Source organism: Cetorhinus maximus, chromosome 6, assembly GCF_964194155.1.
Source record: "Cetorhinus maximus chromosome 6, sCetMax3.hap1.1, whole genome shotgun sequence".
NCBI classification, from domain to species: domain Eukaryota; kingdom Metazoa; phylum Chordata; class Chondrichthyes; order Lamniformes; family Cetorhinidae; genus Cetorhinus; species Cetorhinus maximus.
In genome coordinates, this window is record NC_135884.1 from 130,260,938 (window position 1) to 130,283,890 (window position 22,953).

General features: G+C 42.0%; 1 protein-coding gene across 2 annotated transcripts in view; it reads left to right on the top strand.

Moving 5' to 3' along the window:
• Positions 1 to 22,953, top strand: part of wwp2 (WW domain containing E3 ubiquitin protein ligase 2) — a 240,278-nt gene that overhangs the window by 159,118 nt on the left and 58,207 nt on the right. For both annotated transcript variants that reach the window (XM_078544500.1, XM_078544501.1), the window contains exons 9-10: positions 4,881 to 4,970; positions 6,887 to 7,061. In XM_078544500.1, the coding sequence (XP_078400626.1) occupies positions 4,881 to 4,970; positions 6,887 to 7,061 (265 nt within the window). The remainder of the gene's footprint in view (positions 1 to 4,880; positions 4,971 to 6,886; positions 7,062 to 22,953) is intronic.

Here is a 22,953-nt window from a genome sequence, read left to right on the forward strand (position 1 = left end):
CCTTGTGGATTTGGTCAGCCTGGCAAATACCACCTGCCGTATCATAACACTCTTCAAAGTTAGCCTGTTGTTCAGCTACTGTTTTTCCTGCCAACCTTTGATTCGGCCCAGATCCATACTTACCCCAGTTAATTATTCTTACTCTGGAATGCTCTTTGTCCTTTTCCATAGTTAACCTAAACCTTATGATATAATGATCACTATCCCATAAATGTGCTCCTACTTTGATATCACCTGGTTCACCTCATTCCCAAGAACCAGGTCCATCAGTGCCTCCCCTCTCGTTGGACTGGAAACATACTGCTGTAGAAAATTTTTGTGAACACACTCTAGGACCTCTTTCCCCTTTCGGCCCTTTACACTACTACAATCCCAGTCTATGTTCAGGTAGTTAATATTATAACCGCACTATAATTCTTGCGCTTCTCTGTTATTTCCTTGCAAATTTGTTCTTCTACATCCTTCCCACTAGTTGGTGGCTTATAGACAACACCGAGCAATGTAATGCACCTTTTTTGTTCCTTAGCTCTAGCCAAATAGATTCTGTCCTTGACCCCTTTGAAATATCTTCTCTGTCCAGCACTGCAATGTTCTCCTTAATCACTGCTGCCACTCCTCCCCTTTTTCTTACATTCCTATCTTTCCTGAACACCTTGTATCCAGAAATATTTAATACCCAGTTCAATCCTTCTTTGAACCCATCTCTGCTATAGCCACAATGTCATACTTCCACATGTCAATCTGCGCTTGTGACTTACCAGTCTTATTCTATGCATTCGCATACATGCACATTAACCCTGTTTTAGGCTTTATTACTTTCTTCCTTACTCTGACTACACCTAATAACTTGGTATTCCCTACTCTAATACTCCCAGTGTTTTGTGCATGTTGGTATTCCTCCCTGATGTTTTCTCCTGGTTCACACATCCCTGACAAGTTAGTTTAAACCGTCTCCAATAGCACTAGCAGATCGCGCACCCCCACCAATCTGGCCTGTATAGTTCCCACCTTCCCCAAGCCAGCCCCAATGTCCCAAGAATGTAAAGACCCCCCTCCTGCACCACCTCTCCAGCTATTCATTCATCTGTTTTATCCTCCTATTTTTATACTCATTTGCAAGGAGGAATTTTGGAAAGTTATTTTCTTAGTGTACTGTGGTTGCCACAATGATGAATAAATCCTATACTGTATTAGAAAAGCTAAATCTGTTGGAACCCACAGCTTGACATGTATGTAAATGAATGGGAACATTATTTGAAACCTTTATTTATTCATTGACTATGAAGCATTTTGGAATGTTCCTGAGTTTGCGAAAGGTACTATATAAATGTAAGCTCTTTCTCTTTCTTTCTTGTATGTGACCCTCAGGGCTCCATGATATGTATCGAAGTGGGCCACAAAAATATGAAGCTGTTGATTAATGAGTTGAAATTAGTTTTTGTTACCTTTGCGTAGAATACGGAACTTAGAATTACTGTATTCATGTTAGTGTTAAAACTAATGTTTTTTTTAAGGAACATTGCCTTAAAGGTGTTTCATCCACTGGTGGTATTTGTGGTAATAGCTATATGTAAGTCATGGTTGGCTTAAAACTGTTGAAATGAATAGGAAGAACAATTGATATTATAATGACATTATAGCTTGTACTTTCTGAATTAACTTTTCGGATATTTTCTTTGATTCTGTAGCACGGCATATAAACATCATATGACTTAATTCAACATCTGAAGAGTGTAATGGGTGAATTTGAAATTGTGGTGAACGAATTATAGAAGATACTGTTTTGAGTACTGGAAAAATGGACCTTTCTGTGTGCACTTTAGAGTTTGAAATAAAAGTCCCTTTAGATTCTAGCAGGATTTGTCTAAATCCATTTTTCTTTCTACTATAATTGTACCCATTTCTATCTTTTTTTAAGCAGTCTTTCCATTTTGGCTGCATGCACCTAAGATGACCAGTCAGTTTGGCTCATAGAACTGTCTAGATTTTTGATCAATCCTGCAGTGTATCCACTGAACTAATTTTAGACAGGAGGAATTGGTTGTTAGATTCGTCACTGTTCCTTCGTTTCCCCCTAAACGTGTAATTGCTCGATATTTGTGACTTACTTTAGATTGGTTCAAGCCGAGCAAAATGAAATAATTGTAAGCTGGAATTCAACTGTAGGAAAGACTAGATTGTGTACCTGGATCTTCTGAGTGAGATATATTTCTTTTTGGAATTCATTTGGAAGCAAATCCCTTGTTCATCCTATGCAATTTGGTTATTAGCACATTCCATTATTCACTTTTTGTGATCACCTTCTGAATATCACTTAATCCAACGTTCTGGACTCCTAACAACAATAGCAGATAATAACTTTATGACAGGTTAAGATGAGTTGTTTACCTTAAGAGTTTTTTAATGTTCTCCATTGTAATTAACTAGAAAGATATTTTCAAGAATGGTTGTTACCAAATTAAAATGTAACTCAGTAAGGTCTCTAAGTTCATATATGCATTAGGCCTTCACATCAATAACTTTCTGTCAGAAACTTCTATTTTATCAATCCTCAAGTTTTGTATGGCATAATCTCAGTTTCACTAAACCCTTCACAATTAGTAACTGTGGCCCATTTTCACCCAAAGCCATGTTGAGAAAATTGGAATGTAAAGCCAAACAAACTTTTGAAAACAATTTAGTTCAGAATTACCTTGTGAAACATTATTTATTTGTGTAGCTTCATAAAATATTACAGAATAAAGTTTATAAAAGTTCAGCAAAAATAAATGTGAGAAAGTAATGTTTGGTAAACATGTAATTTGGAATGGTGTACAGTAGTCCATTTATGAGCTCAGACAAGGGAGTTTTGAGTTCCACACTTGGTTCCTCTTGCAAACTGTTAGTGTTGGAAAATTGCTCCTGAAGCAAAATTTTTTCAATGAAGGATTTTCAGTTTGGAATACATTGTGACGTCAAATGGGTGAAGACCATTTCAGTGAGAATCAGCATGTGTTTCATATTATTGATGCTTTAAAACAAATAAACAAATGTATCCAGAATATTTAGTTATAGGATTATGAGGGGTTATGATGAGATACATCTTGAGGGATTGTTTGCATTGGTCAGTGAGATGGTACAGGATAGTGCAAACTCAAGAAATCAATGAACTGAAGTGGGTGTTAGTTACATAATAAGTTACATAAAAGGTGTTTGAAATGATCTGCTATAAACCATTATTGTCAACAATTCATTTTAAAAGGGAGAGATAGTTAAACAAATGGAAATTTCATCTATTACCATAAATCTTGTTTTTGTCATGTCAGTGGAGCACTTGGAATTACACCCTTCCCCTAATTTGGTAGTATTGCAATCTGGAGATACGTTTTCTGATCAGCAAAGTTCACTCAGGAGTGGTTAATGAACATTTTTACCCACTGGGTTTGGATTTGCTTTCGGTAATGGTGTGTTAGAAAAACCAGTAGAAGAGAAAATGAAGGGACATAATTAAGAGAGAAACTGGCCCCAGGTGAACATATTGTCCTTAGTCTTTTTATCATTCAACCAATCAATGGATTCCATGTTGCAAGCCATTTGACAGGTGCCAAGATGTGATTAACATAAAATAAAGCACATAAAGAATATTTCCTGTTTTGTTTATTCCAAAATTATAACTTAAGAGGATTTCATTTTGTACATTCTGTTAGAGAAATGTTACTTTGGGTCCTAACTTGTCAAATAACGCAACTAAATTTTTGAAGCCTTTCACAAGAAACGAAGCCCTGCCCTGCACTTCATATTTCTCAGGACATTATCAGAATATTTTTAGTTTGTTTGCATTATTGAGCTTGACTCTTAGAAATAAAATCAAGAGCTAACTTAAAGAGAGATCAATGGTGACATTTATTACATGAAACTAAAAAAGCAAATTATATGCTGATGTATAGCAAATTTTGTGTTGAAATTTTCTTCTGGTTCTTCAGATTTTGGAATTCTTTTGTGATCAAATCTAAAAGGATGACCATCTTTAACTTGAACACTATAATGCACTACTTTCTCTCATTTTCTAGGGAAATTTTCAGTGAAAGGCTGACAGAATTTACATTGTCAAAAGTAGGACAACCTTCACTTTTAGGGTGTTATTGACCTGCTGTTCAGAACAGCTAGATATGAGTTTCTTTTCTTTTCGTAAATTCAACAAGAAGTAATTTATATGTTTTACCTTGTGTTCTTTCAAAACCAGCTTTATTTAACAGCTAGGTTATACACTATATTAAGAATGACTTATATCAGAGCATCTTAGTACGTCAAACTGAGAATTATATTTTTGTTTAAGCTGTTGATGCTGGAAGAGGCCAACCATTGATCTGGGAAGCCTACGTAATTAGTAATACTTCAAACTTTTTTTAGAAAAAGAGGGATGAGCAGTTGATTTAGGTTTTATAAAACCTTTTAAAAAAAATCATTTAGTGCCTATGTTTTTTTCAGCAGCGTTCTGCAGTGAAATTTTATACTTTTAGCACCCTAGGTTGCTGTTAAATAAATGAGAGATTATTTAGGATCATGAATGGTAATTTTACTTCTTAGGTTGTAGTTATTTGTGATTTAGGACAACAATATGGAAAATAATTACTTAGAAAGTGATCAGATATCTTCAAAATTAGGAAAGATAAAAAATAAGCATGTTAAGTGAGTACTTTACTGAAATATAGTAATACAGTATCTTGAATCATCCTAGAGCACCTGATGCTTGGTGTAATTTCAGAATGGGCCGGAGTTCATTCTTTCATTGAATAGAAGAGCCCGAATTTTAGGATTAATACATGGTGAACATTTTTATCAGAAATATCAAAAGTTGTTTAATACTGCAATTTTATTTAGACCTGTGGCTTATTTTTCAGATGGGAACAGCGAATGCTTCCTAATGGAAGAGTATATTATGTAGATCACAACACCAAAACTACCACATGGGAGAGACCTCTGCCCCCAGGGTAAGCATAGGTTAATTAGGCAAAAAAAAGTTTAATTCAAAATATTTTTTTAATAAAAACAAGAATCTACTTAAGGAACTGTTTTATAGCAGAAATACTTCATCAAAACTGCTCCACTAATTACAGTGGAATCTTGATTGCCCACCATGATGGATAGAACTTGTCCTGAAAGATACTCAAAATTGGTGAGGACTCACCCTGATAACTACATAGTTGGTTGCTGCTCTGAAATTTAAATGTGCTGCTTACTTCCTCCTAAATGCCCAGTTCTTTCTCAGCTACAGGTTCCTCTGTTCACTATTCCTCCTGGAAGAATCATCTGGCACATGAGTGGTTAATTTGGCTTACTGTTCTGCCTGCATCGCTTCACCTGCCAAACTGACCCTGTGTCCACCCTTCCCCACCCCAAACAGGTGTGGAGGACCCACCTGCAATGGTGAATGTTAAAGCCAACTTATCCTCACCTGCAGTGTTACTGGTGATAATCTCTGCCAAAGCCATCCTGAAGAGCTGCTGACTTTTAAGCTCCAGAGTTTTCCTGATTAAATGCTGGTGTGTAGTGGAGCACAAGCTGGATGTAATACCAGCTTATTTCTGTACTGCCCCTTTAGCACTTTGCTAAGTTAATGGGTGAGCGGGTTTATCAAACAGGTATGTTTGTGACTGGATGTTTTCGTCCCATGCTGGGTCCAGCTTCAAAGTTTGAGAAGAATTGCTTGGAGGGGGAGTTTAGACTGGCATGTGAGCTGTTGTGACCCTAGTTGATCTTGCCATTGGAGTGGAGCAAAATGGAAACATGAATGACCCTAACTTCAGATGGGTTCCATTTACCTACAAAGATTCTTGAAGATTATTAAGATTATGAATAATGGGAGTGTGGTACTTGAGCTTTCACTGTATGTTGTAATTTTCTAAGATTAGACTGTTCATAAAAAAGAATGCAGCAAGAAGCAATCATAATTCATAAGTGCATTGCAATGGGTTTAAAATAAGTTCAAATTTTGGGTAAAATGAAGAAATGCATATTTAATTTGTTTTAAAATTAATTTGCAAAACGTTCCTTCATATAAACGCCTTTTTGACATGAAACAATTTCATAGGTTTCTCATGCTGCTGGTGCCAGCAGATCTTAGTATTCTGATGAGGCCACAGCACAAAGAGAAACCTTATTGTTTAATTACAGTTATCTTTTTAGATTTAAAATGTAGGTTCTGAGATGTATGTGATTGACATGCAATTCATGTCTCTTGAAAAGTCTAACTGACAGCTACCGTCCCTTTGATGCTTTGTCTTTTAAGTTCTCCATCTGTTGATATGCTGTTGTTTTTTATATCAAATGAAACTTGCATGTATCCATTGCTTAAGCGACCTCCAAGATGATATATTTCCCCCGTACTTACTTTCCATCCGACTCTTATTTAAAATCTGACTGAAGACGTCGGTACTGCTGCGATATTGAGGCTTTTTTAGCACATCTTGGGCAGGAACCAAGAAAGTGTAAGTGGCGATCTTTTTCAATACAGGGCTCCAACCAACCCCCATTGCACTCCTGTCTTTCTCCCATTGATGCTTCCGTGATTATTGCAATTTGAATGTCCCCAGATCTTCAAAACACTGATATTCTTTATCTCTCTAGGTCACTCCTTTCTATTAGCATCCTCAGATTTTTAAAAACCAAGTTTCAAACCATTAATAGCTGATTTGCGTTGTATTTTCTTTGGTGAAGCTCTGTTTTGCCATTTTACCGTGGTTTCTTAATTTAAAACAAAATTAAACATTTAGTGCATTTCATGTTATGTTCAGAAAGGTCCAAATTCTTGCTGCATATTATAATTTAGTGTAGTTTGGTATTGTATTAAAAGTCACCATTTAGATCTGCAAACTCACTCTAATTCTTGAATACTTTATTTTTAAAGTTGGGAAAAACGAGTAGATCAACGTGGCAGGTTTTACTATGTGGACCATAATACTAGGACAACAACATGGCAACGCCCAACAGCCGAGTCTGTTCGAAACTTTGAGCAGTGGCAGTCACAAAGGAATCAGCTTCAGGGAGCTATGCAACATTTCAACCAAAGGTTTTTATACCAAGTAAGATGAGCTTGTACTTAATTTAAACAGCGTGATTTTTTTCATGTTCTAATGGTCTTTTGTTTTTATCTCTTAAGCATATCGCATTTCCTTTCCCATAGCCTGGAAAACATGTGCAGTATTTTTATTATTTGGCCTCTATAAAAATGAGCATTGGTCTTTCTAAGATTGAAATTGAATCAAAAGGGTGTACAGAACTGGTGGAACATCTCTCCATTCTCCATCCCTGAGCAAACTGAAAAATCAATTAACTCAAAATGTTAGACTTTATATTGACCAAATGCTACAGCTGTAGGCCTCAAAAAAACTGCATAAAACTAAGTATTGTACTATATATAAAGACATTGGTATAATTTGCTCAACCTTCCGAGTCTCTGCAGCCCATTCCATTCAGTAGTGGAGAAGTCAGGCATATTACCTGCTCCTAGACCTTTGCAAATCTACTCTACATTGATAAGGCGATTGGGAAAAACCTGAGACATATTGATCATTCGATATTTCCCTTGGAGGAAGAGCCTTACCTTCATTCCCTGTACGCTGCTGCCAGCCAAAATGTGGAACACTGTTCAGAATGACACAGCATTGCACTACACTGTGTTCTATTTTGATATTTTATATTATTCGGGGGATACCAGTAAATCTTATGGTTACTTTTAATAAGGTGTAACCTTTTTAAAGTGGATTATTGTCCATACCATGTCCGTGTCTCGGGTACTCACAAAATATTAGCGAGCGAATACTGTCCAAGGTTTTCCTATCCTTCTTGTTTCTTGCATTAGCCTTCATCCACCCAGTATCCCCATTTCCCATGTTTCCTTCAGCACTTGTCCCTCTGTCTACAGTGGTGTCCTTAACTGTACTGATCTCCAGCTCCAATTCCTGAGGTTTACTTTTGAAGTCTAATGTTAACCTGACAATATCACATATGCAAGGTGGCTCATTTATTGAAGCCACTCGCCCTCAAACGTTTCCTCCCTTCTGTTTGCTCTCTTAAGTTCCTGTACCTTGCTGCCGTAGGCCTTAACTCATTCTTTAAGTTTTCTGATTAATAAACTGCTATAACACCTCTTCATATTCTATCATATCTGGCCTCCTAATTTGGGAATATCCCAGAGCAAACACATTCTCTATTCTTGCTAAGTTTTCTAGTTAACACTTTTTGTGTTACTTATTTTATTCCAAATGTTTGATTTTACTTTTGTCTGGTGCTCCTTTTAAATGTTACTAGTTTATTTTAACTTATTATTTCACATGGGTATTCTTTATTTTTTGCTTGTCTTGGGTGGTCTCCTTTGTTAAATAACTCATACAGATGTTTTCTTTCACTTTCATTTTTCTCCATGGGTCCTTTTCACTACCTCAATATTTAAATCTGCTTTTGCCTGTGCTGTTCTTTAGGAAAATACTGAAAGCTGTCAATCTAATTTTCTTAATCACTCCCCTGTTATTTTACCAAATTGCCGAAACTGTTCAGAAGCTTTTGGAGAATCAAACTCTCTCAGTTGCAAAGTACTGTTCTGCTACAGTCTACCTTTGTGACAGATTCAGATAACTTTTGATAGAATCTATCACACACACTGTCATATTACGATGCTGTTGATTGGCCTTCTGCATTTGTCTTCTGGGTTCTTTATTATTCTCGTCAACATTTGCTGGAGCCATACTGGAAGACAGCTACAGCCGGTCAACTGAGGATATTGAGGGCTGGTTGACTGGACGTCCACCTGTGGGTCCAAACCCAGTCTAGACTGAGATGGTGAAGGTTTTCTCTGTTTGCTGCCTATATTGAGAGTGGAGAGAATTAAGCCATCAAATAGTAATACATTTCACAGAAGAATAGTCAGCCAACACAAGCATCCATGCACAAATAAAAACTTCCAAAGTCCATAGCACCTTTATTCTGCCAATTCTCAGTGCGGCAAGTAGAGAGAAGCAAGATTGCTGTGTCCCTCTAGAGGAAAAAATGTCTTTATATTGACATGCCTTTCCTTCCTTGTTTTTAAATTTAAAAAAAAAAGATTTAGTCCATTTATGTTCATTGTATTCAGTGGTCATATTAACTACATTTTCTGTATGTTTTCCTCCTTATTGGTATTTTGGTTTCTGTATTTATCACTAGATGGATTATTTTTATTCTATTTTTGGTTTTCTAATAATTTATTTCCTTTAATATTCATTTGATCCACCCCACATTATCTGTACTGTTTAGCTGATGCAATTTTAAAGAATGTATTGATTTTTTAGTCTGATGGACATAATTCTAAATTCTCTGCTTTGCTCTCGATCTTTCTTCAAACGCATTCTGAGGTTCAAGAAACATGGTTAAGTTGGTCAACAGATTTTCATTTTTATAGCATCTTCACTTCTTTTAAGATGTCCAAAATAATTTCAGAGCCTATGAATCACTTCAAGTGCGGTTGCTGCTTGCTGTTCCCCAACAAATGGGGCAGCCAATGTGTTCAGTTTGTTGAATTTGTTCACATGGGCTTCACTGTTTGCTCATATGGCTCTAATGGTTGACACTAAATTACAATGGCTAGTAGCTATTTCTGACATGAGAAGTTAGTAAATGATGTTAGATCAGTACAGGAAATGGGTGGATGGTTATGTTGAAGTAAGATTTGGTAAGGAGAACCTTCAGAGAGACTGCATATAATATGATGGGAAAATGTAAGAATAATTGGATAGCTGATAGTTCTGCTTGTTAGGTGAAAGGCTTATATTAGACACCTTGCTAAAGCTACATTTTACTTAGTTTGGGTTTTGTGTACAGTGATTTAAGCTTGATGTTCATTTTGTAACTTTTTGTTATGGACCTTATTTAAGCATGTCAAATTGACAATGTCAGACTTTCTGCACACCACATACTTCCATCTTTTCAGAAAGATTCAAGTAAATTCTTAAATTGATTTTCTTGTTATAAGTAGAATACAAAGAGGAATTCAACTCCAGTCTAGATCACTTCTTGTCCCATATCTCAAAGGGAGACAAGCTGATTCTCCTTGATGATTTCAATGCCAGAGTTGGGAGGGACACAAACCTCTGGAAAAGCGTGATTGGCAAGGAAGGTAAAGGGAAAGCTAGCACCAACAGAATTCTTCTTCTGATGAAATGCCTAGAACATAGTCTGATCATAACAAACACCCGTTTTCGTCAAAGACACAAATACAAGACCTCATGGCAACACCCTCGCACCAAACATTGGCACCTGCTTGACTATGTCATTGTTTGCGCGAGGGACTGCAAGGATGTTTGCACCACCCACGCCTAATTAGGACTGACCATCGCCTAATCTGGGCTACTATCCCCATCAACCTGGCCCAAAAATGGCCACGGCAACAGAAGTGCTTCCGCAGGAAAATCAATGTCGATGGATTCAAGGATTCTGCAAAGCAAGACCTACTCGGACAGCGCTTCACAAGCAACCTAGCGATCGGAAACCACAATGTCTACAGTGCCTGGTCTGCCTGTAAATCTACCATAATCAGCACCTTCAAGGATACTCATGGATCTGCCACCAGGGAACATTTGGTGTGATGAAACTGACCAGAGACCCAGGAGCTACTAACTCTCAAGCACAAGGTGTTCCTGAATTGGAAGCACCACCAAAATTCGGGGGAAAGAAAGCAGATTTACAGACAAATGAAGGTTGAGGTTCAACAAAAAGCCTGTGACCAAAAGAATGGATGTTGGATGGAAAGAGTGCCGAAATACAGCAACTTGCTGACAGCCACGACATGCATGGATTCTTCAGTGCAGTCAAGAGCATGTTCGGCCCAAGCACTTAAGGACCTACCCCACTGAGAGATAAGTGGCGCACATCAAGGACAGAGAGGCAGCTGGCACTCGTCGGAAGGAGCACTTCGAGTACCTCTTCAATTGTGACTTGGTCCTCGACATAACTGCCCTCAACCACGTCCCACAGCATGCTACCCGCCACCATCTCAGCACAATCCCAGCCAAGCATGAGATTGAAAAGGTCATTCCACAGCCAAGAACTAACAAGGCCACTGGTGCAGACGGAATCCCTGCTGAAATACTAAAATAAGGTGGAGAGGTACTTGGACACGAATATGTGACCTAATTTCCCTCAACTGGAAGGAGGAGAGCATACCAGGAGATCTCTCAGATGTCGTAATCATGACCATCTTCAAAACAGGAAACAAGACTGACTACGGTAACCATGGAGGGATATCTTTACTGTCCGCCACAGGGAAGGTCATTGCAAGAGTCTTTCTCAATCGCCACCTTCCCGTGGCTGAACAGCTGTGACCAGAGTCACAATGTAGGTTCCGTCCATCGAGATGCACAGTGGACATGATCTTCATTGCATGACAAGTCAAAGAAAAAAGCAGAGAGCAGCAGCAGCCTCTATTTATGACCGTGTTTGACCTCTCAAAGGCCTTCAACTCTTATCAACCAGGAGGGGCTGTGGAGTGTCTTCCTCAAATCTGACTGCCCGCAGAAATTCACTACCATCCTCTGCCTGCTGCGTGATGACATATGAGCTGTAACCCTTAGCAACGGATCAGCCCCAGACCCAATATGAGTCCAAACTGGGGGTAAGCAAGGGTGCATCATCGCACCAACGCACTCTTTCATCTTCTTCGCCGCAACACTCCAACCCATCTCCATGAAGCTCCCCACCTCTACAGGACACAATGGTGGCTTTTCACGCTGTATCATCCCAAACCCGATGCATTCATTAGGCATTCCCGGGAAACACACCGTTTCCATGGCGGGTGGGCTCTCATTTGCCCACCACGCCATCACCACGTCACTTCATCACACCGGGCGCCATATTTAACGTCCATCCGCGCGCACGCCTCTTTGTGCTTCCAGCCCACGTTTACTGCAAAGCAGACAGAATGGTCCCGCAAGGCAAAGAGACTGCAACCCCCAGGTTCAACGACGCGTCCCTCCAGTGTCCTTTGGATGCAGTGGAGGTTCGCTGTGATGCCCTCTATCCCCGCTCTGGCTGTAGGATGAGCAGCAACCTCACTAATCTGGCTTGGGAGGCGGTGGGAGTGGTGGTCAGTGCCAAAGCCCTGCAAAAGAGGACAACCACCCAGAAGTGCTACAGGATGAATGGTCTCATCTGTTCTGCCAAGGTAATTCACTCTTCTCGTCACTCTCAACTCTCACTCACAAACCCATCACACATCCACAGGGATCTCACACCTCAAGGGACACCACCATTAACTCTCACACACACCCTCACATCTCCATCAGGCTCTGGAGCTCACGTCCTCATCCTGTCCATGGCTCCGCTCACCACACAAATATTTCATGTAGTGTCATGTGTCCTGCTCACACTCTCTCCATCTGTTTTCATGCAGGAGAAGCCTGCTCACATCAGCAGGGAGGGATCCCAGACCAAGGGCGGACTGGCCCACATTAGGCCCCTCACTCACTTTGAGGAGTGTACCATCACTTGATTGGTGAGAACATGGACCAAGCCTGTGGTGACGGTGAGGTTGGAGGTGAACACCCTCGTAAGGATCCTGCACCACATCATCTGTCTTTCAGTGCAAATGTGAATGCTCTCTCTCCTGCTTCTGACTCTACTGTTATGCACTACTTATCTCTACTTTGGTTCACAGGGAGATCTGCCAAGTGGCCGACACCTTCAGCCAGCCATTTCCTCAGATCCATCCAGGTCCTCACCTCCAGCCAAGAGGACACCACCTCCATTGAAGAGCTGGAAATAAGCAGCCTGGAAGACCTGCCACAGCACTTACCCACACCCTCCACCAAAACAGTGACACATACCTAGGTGGGACCTAGATCTAGAGCAGGCTCAAGTTCACAATCTGGTGGTCACTGCACAGACAATGTCTGCAGCAGGAGGAGGCAGGTTCGTGCAAGCTTCCCGGCACTCGGAGGACAGCTGGGGATCAGGCATCTGTGAGGTCCGAGTCAGATGATGAACCTCTAGATTTGGCCTTCTAACTCATCCTGGAGAGTCAGCAGAAGGCGTGGGAACATATGCAGAGCTGTTGGAAGCCCTCAGCAGAGTAGCACGCGAGTCGGAGGAGTGTGTCCGCCTGCTCTTTGATGAAGTGGTGCCCACATGTGCGTGTACAGAGGTCTCCATGGGTAGGATGGCGGACGCCATGGAGACCCTGGTCCAACAGAACGCGGAGATGTGTGCTGACCTACACTCCATCGCGGGAGCCATGGGTGAGTTCCTGTAGTGGCATCGGCGTCCCTCCAGGTGCTCCTTCCCCTCAAGGAGTCAGGCCAGGGCCCCCAGGCACCCGAAGGGAGGAGGAACGGCAGGTGCACACACCTGGGACATCCACTCGAGAATCTCAGAGCTGTCCTCTCCCTCCAGAACCCTTTGCCTGTGAGCCCCTCAACCTCATCCTCTGTCACTGCAGAGGGAGCAGTTGGCCAACGAGTGATTCTGGAGGGAGAAGTGTGTGTGGCAGGGCCTTTCAGAGCCTCGTGCAAGCACTCTCCAACGCACACGAATCCTTCCCATATCACACGCATCTCAATGTCCTCAACATTTTCAATGCTGCCTGCTGTGGTTCACTTTCAGTTGACCATCTGAGCTGACCTGCATCTTTGCCCATGCACTGATCATAGTCCCATGCAGCACCTGATCTCGCCCACCACTTTAGACTTTGACAGCATGGCCTGGATTCGGTTTTTCGTATGCTCCCCCATCTTTTCCCCTCCCCCAGTCACCCATTTCCTTCCCCCATCACAGTTGACCCTGCTGGCATCAGCTTCCACCTCCCCTCCGTGACTTAGCAACCATTTTCCCTTGGGGATGTCCAGGTGGACGTGCACGTTCCCTTCCTTCCCGAAAATCCCACCCCCATCCACATTCACCTCCCCGACCTCCTCCTTCCCACTCCCAGGGTCTGTGCCTGCCTCCGAGTCCCTACCAACCACCTTCACCGTCCCTTCTACCGCTACCGTCGAACCCTAACTGTCCCATACTACTGCCTCACTCTGCCCTCGGTCATTCACACCATTCCCTCATGCCATGCCCAAATCAGTTCCTTCTCCAGGAGGCAGTCATGGACCCATCAGAACCCCTCCTACGCATGTTCACCTGGATATCCCCCCTTCTCCAGAGCACCTCCCCTCTGGACCCCTTCCCCCTCCAGAACCCCTTCTCTGCCATCCCCCGGAAGTCGTCATCCCTGCCACCCCCCCCCGCCCCCCCATCCCCTGCTTAGCCCTGACTCCATCCTCCAGCCTCACCTCTTCTTCCACTCTCACTTCTTTCTCCAGCTTTACTTCTTCCCCCTTCCCGACTCCTTCCTCCATTCTTACTTCTTTTTCCAACCTTACTCCCTCCCCTAGACTCCTTCCCCTCTCTGCTCTCCTGGCCTTATAATGATATGCTGATGTATTACGATGAGATTCCCAATTTTTTTTATTCATTCATGGGATGTGGGCTTTGCTGGCTGGGCAAGCATTTATCGCCCATCCCTAATTGCCCTTGAGAACGTGATGGTGAGCTGCCTTCTTGAACCACTGCAGTCCATGTGGTGTAGGTACACCCACAGTGCTGTTAGGAAGGGAGTTCCTGGATTTTGACCCAGCGACAGTGAAGGAATGGCGATATATTTCCGAATCAGGATGGTGAGTGTCTTGGAGGGGAACTTAAGGTGGTGGTGTTCCCACCTATCTGCTGCCCTCGTCCTTCTAGATGGTAGGGGCTGTGGGTTTGGAAGGTGCTGTCAAAGGAGCCTAGGTGAATCCCTGCAGTGCATCTTGTAGATGGTACACACTGCTGCTACTGTCCATCGGTGGTGGAGAGAGTTAATATTCGTGGAAGGGGTGCCAATCAAGCAGGCTGCTTTGTCTTGGATGGTGTCAAGCTTCTTGAATGTTGTGGGAACTGCACTCATCAAGGCAAATGGGGAGTATTCTATCACACTCCTGACTTGTGCCTTGTAGATGGTGGACAGGCTTTGGGGGTCAGGAGGTGGGTTACTCGTCACACTATTCCTAACCTCTGACCTGCTCTTGTAGCCACAGTATTTATATGGCTAGTCCAGTTCAGTGTCTGGTCAATAGTAACCCCCAGGATGTTGATAGTGGGGGTTTCAGTGATGGTAATGCCATTGAACATCATGGGGCGATGGTTGGATTCTCTCTTATTGGAGATGGTCATTGCCTGGCACTTGTGTGGCGCGAATGTTACTTGCCATTTGTCAGCCCAAGCCTGGATATTGTCCAGGTCTTGCTGCATTTGGACATGGACTGTTTCAGTATCTGAGGAGTCGCAAATAGTGCTGAACATTGTGCAATCATAAGCGAACATCCCCACTTCTGACCTTATGATGGAAGGAAGGTCATTGATGAAGCAGCTGAAGATGGTTGGGCACAGAACGTTACCCTGAGGAACTCCTGCAGTGATGTCCTGGAGCTGAGATGACTGACCTCCAACAACCACAACCATCTTCCTTTGTGCTAGGTATGGCTCCAAGCAATGGAGAGTTTTCCCCCTGATTCCCATTGAATCCAGTTTTGCTAGGGCTCCTTGATGCCACATACTGTCAAATGCGGCCTTGATGTCAAGGACAATCACTCTCACCTCACCTCAGGAGTACAGCTCTTTTGCCCATGTTTGAACCAAGGTTGTCATGAGGTCAGGAGCTGAGTGGCTCTGGCAGAACCCAAACTGGGCGTCAGTGAGCAGGCTATTGCTAAGCAAGTGCCGCTTGATAGCACTGTTGATGGCCCCTTCCATTACTTCATGATGATCGAGAGTAGATTGATGGAGCGGTAATTGGCTGGGTTGGGTTTTTGTGTACAGGACATACCTGGGCAATTTTCCACATTTCCAGGTAGATGCCAGTGTTGTAGCTGTACTGGAATAGCTTGGCTAGGGGCACGGCAAGTTCTGGAGCAAGAGTTTTCAGCACTATTGACAGAATGTTGTCAGTGCCCATAGCCTTTGCAGTATCCAGTGCCTTCAACCATTCCTTGATATCACTTGGAGTGAATCGAATTGGCAGGAGACTGACATCTGTGACACTGGGGACCTCCGTAGGAGGCTGAGATGGATCATCCACTCGGCATTTCTGGCTGGAGATTGTAGCAAATGCTTCAGCCTTATCTTTTGCGCTGGTGTGCTGGGTACCTCCATCATTAAGGAAGGGAATATTTGTGGAGCCGCCTCCTCCTCCAGTGAGTTGTTTAATTGTCCACCACCATTCACAACTGGATGTGGCAGGACTGCAGAGCTTAGATCTGATCCGTTTGGTTGCGGGATCGCTTAGCTCTGTCTATAACTTGCTGCTTATGCTGTTTGGCACGCAAGTAGTCCTGTGTTGTAGCTTCACCAGGTTGACACCTCATTTTTAGGTATGCCTGGGGCTGCTCCTGGCATGCCCACCTGCACTCTTCATTGAACCAGGGTTGATCCCCTGGCTTGATGGTAATGGTAGAGTGAGGAATATGCCGGGCCATGAGGTTACAGATTGTGTTCGAGTACAATTCTGCTGCTGCTGATGACCCACTGCACCTCATGGATGCCCAGTCTCGAGTTGCTAGATCCGTTAGAAATCTATCCTATTTCGCACAGTGGTAGTGCCACACAAACACAATGGAGGTTATCCTCAATGTGAAGGTGGGACTTCATCTCCACAATGACTGTATGGTGGTCACTCCTACTGGGTCTGCGGCAGGTAGGTTGGTGAGGATGAGTTCAAGTATGTTTTTCCCTCTTGTTGGTTCCCTCACCACCTGCAACAGACCCAGTCTAGCAGCTATGTAATTTAGGACTCAGCCAGCTCAGTCAGTAGTGGTACTACCGAGCCACTCTTGGTGATGGACATTGAGGTCCCCCACCCAGAGTACATTCTGAGCCCTTGCACCGTCAGTGCTTCCTCCAAGTGGTGTTCAACATGGAGGAGCACTGATTCATCAGCTGAGGGAGGGCGGTACGTTGTAATCAGGAGGTTTCCTTGCCCATGTTTGACCTGATGCCATGAGACGTCATGGGGTCCAGAGTCGTTGTTGAGTACTCCCAGGGCAACCCCGTCCTGACTATATACCACTGTGCCGCCACCTCTGATGGGCCTGTCCTGCTGGTGGGACAGGACATACCCAGGGATGGTGATGGTGGTGTCTGGGACATTATCTGTAAGGTATGGTTCCGTGAAGATGACTATATCAGGCTGTGGCTTGACTAGTCTATGAGACAGCTCTCCCAATTTTGGCAGTTGTCCCCAGATGTTAGCAAGGAGGACTTTGCAGGGTTGACAGGGCTAAGATTGCCATTGTCATTTCCGGTGCCTAGGTCGATTGCAGGTGTTCCGTCCAGTTCCATTCCTTGTGTGACTTTGTAGCGGTTTGTTACAACTGAATGGTTTGCTAAACCATTTTAGAGGGCATTTTAAGAGTCAGCCACATTGCTGTGGGTCTGGAGTCACATGTAGGCCAGACCAGCTTAAGGACAGCAGATTTCCTTCCTTCCCTAAAGGGGATTAATGAACCAGATGAGTTTTTACAACAATCAACAGATTAATTCCAGATTTGTTATTGAATTCAAATTCCACCATCTGCCATGGCGGGATTTGAACCTGGGTCCCCAGAGCATTACCCAGGTTTCTGGGTTACTGGTCCAGTGACAATACCACTACACCATCGCCTCCCTGGTGAAAGCAGCCTGCCATCGGTGGGTGGAGCAGACGATCACTAGTCATGGAGCCAATTTTTGGCCTTCTCGCCATGTTGTCCGCTTATGCCACCAAATATGACCGATGCCAGCTGGCATGGAAAATCCCAGCCTGTACTTCCAAACAGCATGTGCCATCGATAATTTTTGTCAGCTCTGCTATCACTTTTCCTCACATGGCCTCTTATGGCATCCCTCCTGGAATGTCAGAAAAATAATTCATTGTGTTACAATAAAATGCAATTTGTAATTGAAAAGAAATGAACATATCTTTATATAAAATGAGAATTACAGTTTTCTTCGCCCCCACCCCAAGAGAATGCTTTGACCTGTTGTTCTTTGTTTCTGTATTTTCACCTTTATAATTGGCAGATTTTTTGATAGCCTAAATGTGGGTGGTTTGGAATCTGCACAACAACAGTGGACTCCCGTCTTGAAAGTATCCGTTCAAATTGCAGTGATATCATTTGATAGCAAAAATAAGCTATCATTTCCTTCAAGCAGGCGAGTTTTTCAAGCCGTCAAGTCTGGTTTTATACAAGGTGTTTTTATTTGGCATGACTTACTATATGCATTAGGATTCCACTGTTTAATTCTTTAATATTTGAGGAAGAAAACAATATTCCAGTTTTCATTTAGTATTTTAGTTGCTACAAAACCTTCATTATAAAATAAATTTTGTGGTGATATAGTAGACTATGGAATGTATTGGTTGTCCAGTCTACATTAGTGAACAAAAGAGATATTGAGACTTGTTAAAAAGTGTAGTCTGTTGAGGAAAGGTGGTTTGGTGTAATGGGTGTTGCCACTATGAGTATGATTCTATTGGGCCAATTCTGATCTGCTTATGAATAAGGTAGCATAAGAAAATAAAAAACGTGAAATACATTGGCTGAGACTTCATTTCTGCGCTTACCAGATCAGTTTCTAATCATTCATTTTAATGGATGGAAAAATCACAGACTGCTTAGTGCAGATGCAGAAAGACCTAATGATGTAAAGCTGTGATATTGAAATTACATTAAAAAGTTCTCAGTTGTGAGAGTGAAGAAGTCTTACTGCAGTTATTTAGGGCTTTGATGAGACCGCAGCTGGAGTATTGTGTGCAGTTCTGACTTCCTTACCTGAGGAGGACTGGACTGATTCCTAGGATATGAGATTTGTCTAATGAGTGGACTGGACTGGGCCTATATTTCTTAGAATTTACAAGAATGGCAGGTGTTTTCCCTGGCTAGGGGATCTGGAACTTCCCAATCTCATAATAAGGGATCAGCCATTTTGGACTAAGATGAGCAGAAATTTCTTCACTGAAAAGGTTTGTGGATCTTTGGAATTTTCCATCCCACAGAGCTGTGGATGTTGAATTGTTGAGTACAGTCATAACACAGGCCAACAGAATGTTGGGTATTAAGGAGTTGAGGTAGAAGATCAGCCATGATCATATTGAATGGCAGAACAGGCTCAAGCAGCTGAATCGCCTACTCCTGCTCTTATTTATTGGGTTCTGATGTTATGAGTTAATGCATTAACAGACTGAATTCCATGGGCCCAATTTACTCAAATTATTTAATTCTGTCCAGTTATATTGTGCCAAACGGTGGTGCATTACATACAGATTTTTCTTTGGTTCAGATGATGTGAGATGAAATTTTATTTTGTTTCTCTTTAAAATCCCTTTCACTTTCTTAACTTTGAACTCCCAGTTGTGAAAAAAAGCTTCAAACAGAAGTTTGAAAGCGTTGAATCAAAGATTTCTGTTACACAAATCATACACTATGTTTTACTCTTTACTAGTTTGTTGGAGTCATTGATGTGTTTACCATGCAGAAGGAGGGCACTGAGTCCATTGCCAGCTCTTGGTGACCCCATCACCCCTTTTGCTAGTAACTTACCCTATTAATTTTATCACTTTTGAGAATACATGCCTTTACTGATACCATTCTTTGTGGTCACAGTGAGTGTCTCGGAAGGAGTACAGGTTGACTTGCCTTACGGTTTTATGTTCTTATTTCTGGCAGAGCATTTCAAGGTGAGTACAGATGAGGGCTGTAATTTCATAGAATGATACAGCACAGAAGACCATTTGGCCCATCATGCCTGGGCTGGCTCTTTGGTAGAACTATCCAATTAGTCCCACTCCCCTGTTCTTTCCCCATTGCCCTGTAATTATTTTTCCTTCAAGTATTTATTCAGTTTTCTTTTGAATGCTACAATTGAACCTGCTTCCATCACTCTTTCAGGCAGTGCACTCTGATCACAACAACATTGTGTAAAAAAAAGTTTCCTCCTATTACTTCTGATTCTTTTGACATTCATTTTAAACCCGTGTCCTCTGGTTGCTGATATTATTCAACTGGAAACCGGTTCCCTTTATCCAGCCTATCAGAACTTTCATGATTTCAAGCTGTATCATCATATCCCCTCTTAACTTTTTCTGCTCTAAAGAGAATAACCCCGACTTGTCCAGTCTGCCCACATAACTGAAGTCCCTCATGGTACCATTCAGGTAAATCTCTTTTGCACCCTCTCTAAGGCCTGATGTTTTTCCTAAAATGGTGTGATCAGATTTGAACACAATTCTCCAGCTGAGGCCTAACCACTGTTTCACAAAGGTTTAACATAAACCCCTTGATTTTGTATTCTAATCCTCTGAAAATAATGCTCAGGGTCTAAAATGATTTTTTTTTTTAAAAACAGCCTTTTCATCTTTTCCTGCCACCTTCAAAGATTTGTGTACAAACGCCCCCCAGATTTTTGTTCCTGCGCATGCATGAAAATTGTATCATTTAGTTTGTATTGTCTCTCATTCTTTCTACCAAAATACAGCAGTTCACACTTCCGCTAAATTTCATCTGCCTAGTGCCTGTTCACTTAACCAGTCTGACTAGGACCTTCTGAAGTCTGTTAGTGTCCTCCTCATTGTTGACTACATTTCAATTTGGTGTCATCTGCTAACTTTAAATTTATACCTTGTACACCCCAGTTAAGTTCATTAATATATGCCCCAGCTCATTAATTCTTGCATTAAAAACCTATGTTCCATTGTGCATCTAACTGTGAATATGTCAGTATCTGTAATGGGAAACAACAGGACAACATTTCTATGTGAAGAATTTCAAATTTCCATTATTTGCTGTTTCCCTCTATCTAACAGCTCTTGAATAATTGAAGAATTTTGCCTCCATTACCTTACCAAGAAGATCATTCCAGATATTAAATACTATTTGTGTTATCTTTTATGATCATCAGTCCTGAAATTCATTTTTCTCCTACCCAGTTTATTTATATCTCCTTACCCTGCAGTCATGGTTAAATTTGGACTAGGGTTGGGGATTAATCTTTTCTATTCTACTTGGTATCTTAGATAATTTTATAAGATCTCATTTCATTTGCCCCTTTTAAGGCTGAAAAGTGAGCTTTTCCATTTTCTCCTGTGAACTCAGTCCTTGGATGCTACAGAGGAAAGGTTGACATCTTCCTTGCACATCTTCCTGGTACTGCACAAATTGCAAGATTGTTTGTGGAGATCTGTAGAAATAAATTATTTGTCCTACTACTTTGTGGCAAAGCATATTAACGCAGCAACATGAGGCAGTTAAGAAGAATTTTTGATTTTGTTCTGACGACATCTAGTTGAGATTAACATTAGTTATTATGAGGTGTATTCCTTATTCTAATCGTTACTTTGGCACTTTGCTGATTCTATTTTTGTCCTTGCATCTCATAAGCTCCCCTCATTGCACTAACATAGCGATTACAGAGCATTATGTTAGGGACCAGTAACTTATTGTTTAAAGTAGACAAAATTTTAAATCCCAGTTACTTACGGACATTGAGGACAATGAAGCCACAAGATTCCACAGTTTTAAACAAACAGAAGAAATTTTGCTATACAAAAGTCAACTAAATAGTCAATACTATCTCTCTTACAACCTAACATCCAGAATTAACATGAGGTAAACATGAATTAACAAGCAAACAGTGGCCGAACACACACCACAAACTGCACACCAAATGGCAGTCACAACCAAGACAGGTCCCGCAAATTTCTCAGCGATCCACCCAGATGTCAGTGATCACTGTGAGTCACCAAGTTCTTCCAACTCTGTCTTCATTATGAGGGATTACAGATCCTCTTTTGAGGATATAACCTCTGATTTCCCTCGACAGTTTCAACTCACCCTGGAGGCTCTCTTTCTTCTTCTGCCTGCAATGAGTTGTCCAGCTCAGACTGCCCCAATGACTGCTCACCTCCCAGCTGCTTGATCACCTTGTCCAAGACTACATCCCACAATATATGCCAGGCTGCACCAGAGTTTATACTCGGGCTCAGTTCCAGCTCCCCAGCTGCGCTGCTGCCAATGACTGCTGCCAACCATCTTCTCTGTGTCTTAGTTCCTCAGCAGCAGAGAGCTGTCACTGCCACTGCCACCAGGTTTCTCTAAGCCCCAGCTGCTCACAGCACGGAACTATCAACTGCTCCCCAGCTTTTCCTGTGCCCCAGCTGCACAGAGCTAGCCCTCTTCTTCTGCTCCCAACTAACTGTCTTGTGGGCTCTCTCTTCATGCCGCACACATTGTTCTGTGGTTGTGTTTTCGTGCCGTACAAGTTACGTGGGTTTTCACGCCATCCTTGGCCAAGTGCTGCCTGTACCCCTGCTGCGCTCTGCACTTACGCTGGAGCCCTGGGCATATCAGAGTTGTAGTCCTCATCTTCTGCTCTGAAAACCCACAGACCCTTGGGGGAAGAAGCAAGCTTTACCGTAGTGAAGGTTTCTTCGCAATTGCTTTGAAATACAAATGTTTATTATAATAAACTTTTAGCAGATAGCTTATATACTAAACTAGTAACCTTTTCATTTTTCACAATTGTATATATCATATTTACAGAGTTATAAGAGCTTAACCAAAACAATAACAAGTACAGATGACAAGTAGGATTAGTTGGGTTTAACTATCATAGGATTGTCACAACTCAGCCTGTGTTTTCTCCTATGCCCTTTCTTTAATTCTGCAAAGAATGTCTCAGCTAAGTCCACCATCAAATTGTCACTGTCTTCTTTAGCTATAGGCGTTCATTTTTTAAACTCAGACATTGTAAATTGTTTATTTGAGACAAGTCCAAAATGGCTTCTTTGTGTGCCAACAACCCATTACTACTTTGATCAAAAACCCTTTTGGCTGTTCCAAGAATATCATTGAGATGATTTTTATTTTCAAACAAAAGGGCTGTTTGGTTTGA